The 8905-nt window shown below is 35.9% G+C and overlaps 1 protein-coding gene and 1 long non-coding RNA gene across 2 annotated transcripts; one reads left to right on the forward strand and one right to left on the reverse strand.

Moving 5' to 3' along the window:
* Positions 1-985: 985 nt before the first annotated feature.
* Positions 986-5192, reverse strand: LOC130968653 (L-type lectin-domain containing receptor kinase IX.1-like). Its single transcript, XM_057894046.1, has 2 exons — positions 4580-5192; positions 986-2599 (listed from the first exon to the last, which is right to left on the reverse strand). Exons 1-2 carry the CDS (start codon positions 5122-5124, stop codon positions 1105-1107), a joined length of 2040 nt encoding a protein of 679 aa, XP_057750029.1. The 5' UTR covers positions 5125-5192; the 3' UTR covers positions 986-1104.
* Positions 3485-5228, forward strand: LOC130968654 (uncharacterized). Its single transcript, XR_009081712.1, has 2 exons — positions 3485-3655; positions 4298-5228. It is a non-coding gene; the product is annotated as an uncharacterized LOC130968654 (long non-coding RNA).
* The last annotated feature ends 3677 nt before the right edge of the window (positions 5229-8905 follow it).

Below are 8905 nucleotides of genomic sequence, written 5' to 3' on the forward strand. Positions count from 1 at the left end.
CTGCCTTTAAATTTGGGCTGTGTCCCTTCGTTTGAGCCTGCTTGGGTCTCTTGTAGCGATTTGGCCGAGCTCTTTGAGAAGAGGTCGGTAATGGGCCAACCTTCCAAGAGGTCGGTCATGGACCAACCTTCCAAGAGATCGGCCAACCCGGTCCATTATAGCTCGAACCGATGCATAAATACATATCCTATTATTTTATCTACATAACTATTACATTAAAATGTAATTTAACATCAATATCTAAGTAATTATAAATACTAAGAGTATTTTGTAAAATTATGGCTTTATGTCGTTACGCATGGCTAAAAAATTTAGATTTAGAAGTGGTACGAGTGATATATTTTAATATAATAATTTTTGGTGTTTTTTAAAATTGTGGGAAGTATATAAATAACAAATTAGATGATTTAATTTCTGTACTTTTAACAAATCGAACACCAATTTTTATTTTTTTAATTAAATAATTCCACATTTAAAAATAATACTTTAATAAATCACGTTTCAAAAAAACACCGTCCCCCTTTCAATATCAAAAATAAAAGTGTAATGGCAATGATATATTTACACCCATGCATAGGGTAGCAAATAGCAATTGGCAAAAGGATTGTGTTGCAATGAGTTTAGGCTAATGATATATGGCAATAAGAGTCTAAATCTTTAGGGTGCGTTTGGTTTGGTTTGCATTTTTATTTTTTATTTTTATTTTCAGTATTTTTTATTTTTTAAATTTTATGAAAAAAATAAAAACAAAAAATAAGATTTTATTATTTTTACTTTTTTTTTACAAAATTTAAAAAAATAAAAATACTAAAAATAAAAATAAAAAATAAAAACACAAATTAAACATTTTTATGTTGCAGGAAAAATAAAAAAAAAAGAAAAGAAAAAAGAGCATTAGATTAAACATATGTAAGAATTTCCGGAATTTTCCTTACCCTAGAGCCAAATTTCATTTTAGGAGAATGACTGGATGACATACAAGCGATTGAAGAAATGAATTGGGTCAAATATAGAAAAGCAGCAAATGTCAAACATTTATTTACAATTTCATGTTGAAAAGAAAGAGAAATAATTATAATCATAAAATTGCTAAGAATATGAACATCATGTTGCTAGAAGTTTAGAGGATTCTGAAGTTGCACTGCTGCTAGACTGTGAAGACCTCGTGGTGAGAGAGCTATTGCTTGAAGTTGAAGGCTGGCTCTGGTTATTTCCAGAAGCAGAACTAGTCCTTGGGATGAAATAGTTGGAAGAATGAAGCTGTGATGGGAGAGTGGGCAATGGAACTTCAGAGTTAAGCACAAGAACCACCTGCCTTATCGTAGGCCTCATAGTGTAATCAGTTAGAGTACACCAAAGTCCAACAATCATTAACCTCTCCATTTCTTGTTTATCAAAAACACCATATAATCTTGGATCCGCTGCTTCTTGAAGATTACCTGTGGGATACAGTTCCCAAACCCAATCCACCAAGTGGATCTGATTTGCAATTAGATTTTGTTCAATGATCCTTCTTCCACAAGCTATCTCCAATGCAACAACTCCAAAACTGTACACATCTGACTCTTTGCTTGCCTTACCTCTTGTGGCAGCTTCAGGAGCCAGATATCCCATTGTTCCAGCTAAACTCGCCGTTTTCGATTCTGTCCCGTGGTCCATCAGTCTTGCTAACCCGAAATCTCCAAGCTTCACATTGAAATTAGGATCCAACATAACATTGCTGGGTTTGATGTCCCTATGAAGCACACATTGTTCCCACTCTTCATGCAAGTACAATAAAGATGAAGCCAAGCCTCTAGCAATGTTATATCTTACTTCCCATGTCAACAAGCTTTTACCCTTGAATATATAGGAATCTAAGCTTCCATTTTCCATGAACTCATAAATCAACAGCAGGTCATTCTTCCGGTGACACCATCCAATGAGCTGAACCAAATTCTTGTGCCTCAGTTGGCTAATAATCTTGACTTCAGATGCATACTCCCTCACCCCTTGTTGTGATCCCTGAGATATCCTCTTAATGGCAACATGAATGTTCAAATCTCTTAAGAATCCTTTGTAAACTCCACCAAAACCTCCCTCTCCAATTTTATGTCCCTTTGCAAAATTATTAGTTGCTCTAGAAAGTTCTTCATAAGAAAACCTCCTGGGTCCAGTGCCTCTTTCAAAATCTCTGTCCATAGCAACATCAAAACTGTCTCTCCTTTTTCTGCTCCTCAGCTTCCACCCCATAAGACAAGCCAGCACTAAAACACATATTAAAACACCTGCACCAACACCTAGCCCTATCACCAAGCCTTTCTTGCTTCTATTCTGGTCATTTGCTTCATGAGTGCTCAAACTAGTGTTGAAGGACCATGAGCTGAGGGTGTGATACTCAAAGTAGAACCCCGTTGCTGAAGTGAATCCAAACTCAACCCATTCTGGCAGAACATTTCTCAGATTAACTTCACAAGACAAGTGCTGCTCAATTTTTGTGACATTATCCTTGTACCCTGTGAAAGCCACACTCAGATTGTTGGAACTAGAATTGTAAGCGATAACAGCATCATAACCTCTCTCATCCCTGCTACTGAACCATTGTGTTGTGTAAGTACCCCTGATATCTCTGATATCAATACCAACATGGTCAAACGGAGGATCCCAATCATTGGAAAGAGTGTCAAATTCCACCGCCACAAAGGGATGTTCTTTTGTGTAGTTTGGAGTATAGAGTTGATCACGGCTGAGGAGACCAATGCCACTGCCATCTCTTGGATCAGGGACTGGCAAACTGGGCTGTGCTAGGTAGAAGGTGATGCCATCGCCATCGTAGGATTTGTTTGGGGTGTTGATGGAAAAAGTGAAATGGGTAGTGAAATCTGTGACCCTGCCTGTGTTGTTGTCCCAAAGGTGAAACTGTTTGTAATATGTGACTCTGCCGAAGCTATCTTTCTTCTGCTCCGTGAGTTGAAGGGATCCATTATCATCATAGACATCACCGGAAGTATACAAGGTATCTCCTCTGTCTGCAAATTGATCGTAGTTGAAGGCTAGTGGTTCTTGTGCATGTGATATAGTTGCAATACTTGCAACTAATATTACATGGAAAGAAGCAAGCAAGAAATTCTTTTCACAATAGTACTGAACCATGGATCTTTTTTTTTTTTTTTTAAAGTTGTTTGGTATTTCAGGGTAAGGGGTTAAGATCTTGATATAACATTTATATTGGTGATATCATGTATTTTTAAGTTATCCACCGTCCTCAGCAACTACTACTAATTAAAGTCTTCACTTTTTACCCACCTTCTTGGCCTTCTTCAGTCAAAGACAGAAGGGTTATTCGTACCAATTACCAAGCAGCTACCTACATAGATATTGTATATGGTCCACACGCAAAAGCTGAAAAGGACCACTAATAAACCAACCGTGTTCTTTTTATCACTATCTTCTTGTTTGGCATATAAAGTCTTTGCTATTACATACTGTGTCACTTTTGACCTGATATTACTTAAATATTTTTTTATTATTGTTACCTTATTTTGCTTTATTTTATGATTCAACTGCTATTGTCTAGCGGTAGCGATGACTCTTCAACGTAAGGACTTGAAAGGTCGTTTCGTGCTGGGGTAGAGAGGAGAAGAAAGAAACCAATGGCCATCAGGACTTTTTTATGGTATCAATGAACATGATTAAATTAATTTTTATATGAATATGATAATTGAGATATGAAAACATATCATGTTAAATAATTGAATTTAATTTTGATGCAAAATAGTTTTACATGTATATCCAATTACATAATGTCACATTAATAAAACTAACTCCCTTTCACATTCATTGCGTGAATAGTCATCCGAAAAAACGGATGTATTTGCATGACTGTGTGAAATGTTTTACGTGTATCAAAATTAAACTCTAAATAATGTAGTTAAATATATTACCTTAGTATCTAACAATTTTTAGCTATGGTTTTTGCATGAAAATTACTCTTAACCAATTTCTTGTAAATACTCGCCTTAACAAAATTGGCGAAAGTCCAAAGCCAAAATACCAACTTAGTAAGGGATGTCAATGGAAGCAAAGTTTTTAGCAAGGCCCTAAAAAAGTTGAGAAGAAGCCATTCTTTAATATATGTTTGTTTTTTCCTGCTAAAGGTGTTAATCTGAACATTATCTTACTGCAATACTACTATGAGTATAAAATTGGGTGGTACATGAAGAAGCAAAACATCAGAACTGAACAAGACATTTACCTTCATTTTATTTTGTGAAATCATTTAACTCCCTCCCTATATGCTGTTGTTATGTATATATAGGCATGTTTCCGTGATAAATTGTCAAGTGCTTCTTCCTAGTCCAAACTGGAACTAAAGGACCATGAGAAAAGAGTATGATACTCATAGAACAACCCAGTTGCAGAAGTGAACCCAAATTCAACCCATTCCGGTAACACATCTCTCATATCCACTTTACTCCATAAATTCTGCTTGATCTTTGTCACGTTATCCTTGTACCCAGTGAATGTCACGGTTAGATTATTCGTAGCTGCATTGTAAGTGATAACCGCATCATATCCTCTCTCATCCCTGCTACTGAACCATTCTGCAGTGAAAGCAGTGGCAATAGATTTAACATCGATGCCAACATGATCATAGGGAGGATCCCAATCGTTGCCAAAGGTGTCAAACTCCACCGCCACAAACGGGTGTTCGTTTGTGTAGTTTGGATTACTCAACTCATAACGGCTGAGGAGACCAATGCCGCTACCGTCTCTTGGAACTGGAAGTGGGAAATTGGGCTCTGCTAGATAGAAGGTGATGCCGTCGCCATCGTAGGATTTGTTTGGAGTGTTGATGGAGAAGCTGAAATGGGTGGTGAAATCTGTGACCTTGCCGGTTTTGTTGTCCCAAAGATGGAGAGGTTTGTAATAGGTAACTCTTCCGAGGCTGTCTTTCTTGTATTCAGTGAGTTGGAGGGCTCCGTTATCTTGATACACATCTCCGACAATGTTTAAGGTATTTATGGTGTCACTGAATCGCTTGTAGTTGAATGCTAATGGTGTTGCATTAGATATAAGAGCCAACAGGATTATGAATGTTACATAAAAACACGCAAGTGCGTAATTTGCTTCTGGGGATGTCATGTTTGTGGCTAATTCTGAATTCTGTGCTGAGGGCACTAGATTAGATATTTCTTATAATCTTCAACAGTTCAACATCGTTTTTGCGAGATTTGACTTTAGGCGAATGTGTGATGTTAAAGTGCGAGCATCCATTATTGACTTTGATGTTACTGTATGATAATTCTTTCCTCGTAATTAATTCTCCCCGGTCGATTTAGTTTCTTGTAACTCTAGAAACAAGATTTGCGATTTACCTTAAAGTCTAAATTATGCATATTTATTGAATTTTCTTATTATATTTATTTTTATATTAAAAAATAAAAGGCATATATAAAACATGCACTTGAAAAAGTAATATAAATAAAATAAATGCTATAATGTCTAAAAAGTTGTGTCTATTTACTAAAAAGAATTAAAAATTATTATTTAATTTAAAAAATATAAAAATAAATAATTTTAAAAAAATTAAAATTTACTACAAAAAATAAGTTAGGCAAAATTTAGGCAAAAACTCATAGACACCATAAAATTGGCCTATAAATAAATAACAACTTTTTTTTTTTCCAGACGTAAGTGTAAGCTTCCACGTTAGTTTTTATTTTACTGTGACGGTGGTATTGAGGATTAGTCTTGCTAAGCAGTGAAAAAAACAGAATCTGCAATATAAAGAGAGTTAGGATTTACCGTTGAGAATAACAAATTCTTGTTAAAATTCTGTTGAGCCTGTTTAGTATAAGTAGTAGCCTTACCTCCTATCTTGGTGGGTTAGTTGAAATTTGTAATTCACTTTCTCAAAGTATTGAGTGCACTCAAAGTTAATAGTTGATTAGTTTTTTTCTGGTGAAGAAGAGTTCTTCCTCTCTGTACACGTTTCAACTTTATGGTCTTTTGTTCTCTATTCTTCTTTCTTCTTCTCTCAAACAATCTCATTTGAGTTTCTATATGGTATCAAGAGCTTCTGGATTTTTCAATCATGACAGATGCATCTGTCAACTCTAATCCTGGGAATTCAAATTCCTCCAATTCTGCAAATTCAAACCCTAACAACAATGTTCTTGCAAACAATTTCTCTTTCCCATCACATCTACTAAATTCGAGACCTTTCAACCCCATTAGTGACAAGCTTGGAGAAAAGAATCACAAGACTTGGGAATAGCAGGCATTAGCAGCTATTAGAGGTAAAAAATTAGAGGATCACCTGTTTCCGGATCGTGTTCCACCTCAATATGCTTCCACTGAAGATTATCGAAATTTTCTTGAATCTGTTACCTATCAACAGTGGCTCCAAGATGATTATAACCTTCAATCATGGTTGCTTGCTTCTATTGATCCTGTGTTCAAGAACAAAATGGTTGGCTGCACACTTAGTCATCAAATTTGGACAACGATTGCGAAGTATTTTGTTGAATCAACAAGATTTTGAGTGAAGTAGCTAAAGACTCAACTCAAGGCCATCAAGAAATAAGGTCAAAGTCCCACTGATTATGTTTTCAAAATAAAAAATATTGCTGATTCATTAGCTGCACTAGGATTTTCTTTAAACACAGAAGAACACAAAGAAGCTCTTCTTGAAGGATTGAGTGAAGAATATCAAATGATTCTCACTACAGTCAATACAAAACCAGAATTATACAGTCTATGTGAAGTTGAAACCATCATCATGTCTTATGATGATATGCTGGACAAGTTTCGCAGATCTACAAATCCTATGGTACAAGCTAACTTCACCCAATCCTCTTTTCCCTCAATCCCTAATACTGGCAGAGGTTTTGGAGGTCGAAGAGGTCGTGGTGGTAAGTCACAAAGGGGTGACCGATCCTTTTATTCCTCACCAAGGCCACAATGCCAAATTTGTGGACGCTTTGGCCACATTGCTTGGCATTGTTTCAATCGTTTTGATCAGAATATTCCTTCACCATCACAAACCTTCCAAGAAAATCATCTTGGACAATTTTCAAATGCTACAAATATTAATTCTTCTACAACTAATCAGAATTCAGCCACCACACTACCACCACTACCTCCCCCATCATTCCATAATCCTACAGCATACATAGCAGCCCCAAGAACTATTGCAGATCCTTCTTGGTATCCAGATACAGGGGCTTCTCATCAAATTTCATTTCCTCTTCAGATTACACTGGTCCTGAGAAAATACAAATTGGTAATGGTGCAGGTTTGCATATATCTAAAGTTGGAAGTTCTTATCTATATGCTTATGACTCAAATAGATTTTTTCAATTGCAGACATTAATATACTCACCTGAAATCACTAAAAATGTGATTAGCGTTTCTAAATTTGCTGAAGATAATAACGTGTATTTTCAATTTCATGCTCATGTGTGTTTTGTTAAATGCCAGTGGACTGATAAGGTGCTGTTACAAGGGTATAGAAAAGGAGGAATCTACAAATTCTATAATGTTGTTGCCCCTAACACATCTTCTATTTTACAAAAATCATGTGTATTTACTGCTTCTAGGATTTCTTTAGACTTGTGGCATAAAAGAATGAGCCACACAGCCATGAAAACTGTAATTTCTACTCTTTCAAATTGTAATCCTGACTTGGTTCATAATAAAGAAAAGTTGAATTCAAAAGTGTGTGAGAATTGCATGAATGTCAAGATGCATAAATTGCCATTTACTTCATCCCTTACTGTTTATACTACGCCTCCACAAGTTGTTTATTCTGATGTTTGGGGTCCAGCACCCGTGATTTCTCATTTGGGTTTTAGATACTATGTAACGTTTATTCATGCTTTCTCTAGATATACATATTTGTTTCTTCTTGTCACTAAATCTTAAGTATTTCAGGCTTTTAAACTCTTTAAGAAACAAATAGAGAATCTCACAAGACATAAAATCAAGGTTCTTCAGTCTGATAATGGAGGTGAGTATACCTCTAACCAATTCACTCAATTTCTGGCTGAACAGGGTATTATTCAAAGATTTAGTTGTCCATACACCCCTGAACAAAATGGCAGGGCTGAAAGAAAACATAGGCATCTCATTGAGATGAGCATTGCTATGTTATCTACAGCCTCTATGCCATTAACATATTGGGATGAAGCTGTGCTAATAGCCACTCATATTATTAATCGCATTTCCACCCCGATTTTGGATAAGAAATCTCCATATGAAACACTATTCAAATCCACACCTGACTATGATCAATTTAGAGTCTTTGGTAGTACTTGCTACCCTCTTCTTAGACCTTATAGCAAAATAAAACTTGATTTTCGATCTCATAGATATATTTTTATTGGATATGCTCCAAATTCAAAAGGCTATAAGTGCCTTTCTCCTTGTGGCAAGATTTACATCACAAGACACGTTCAATTTGATGAAACATCCTTCCCTTACAAAGACTTATTTTTTACACCTTCATTCCATTCTTCTACTACATCGGATACTTCTATACCTAGTATAGGTTCTGTTATACCCTCCACTATTTTCAGTCACTATTATACTCGCGATACCAATTCTACTTCTCTCTCTACTGATTTTAACCTTAACAAATCCAGTACAATACATGTTAGCAGCAGTAATCAACCTCACACCAATAATTCTTTGTCCAACAATTCTTTCTCTAGTGTTGTCTCTTATACTGATCTTGCTAATTCTAGTAATCTTCAATCTAATATACTAAATACCACTTCTGTCTCAGGACCACAGATAAGCCTCCCCCCCATTGATCCTAATGGCAATCCAAATCAACTTCATAAATCCCCTCATGCTAATACCTCCCCACCCTTAACTGATAATCGTCATCCCATGCTTACAAGGTCTAAAACTGGAAATT

This window comes from Arachis stenosperma, chromosome 3 (assembly GCF_014773155.1).
Source record: "Arachis stenosperma cultivar V10309 chromosome 3, arast.V10309.gnm1.PFL2, whole genome shotgun sequence".
NCBI lineage: Eukaryota > Viridiplantae > Streptophyta > Magnoliopsida > Fabales > Fabaceae > Arachis > Arachis stenosperma.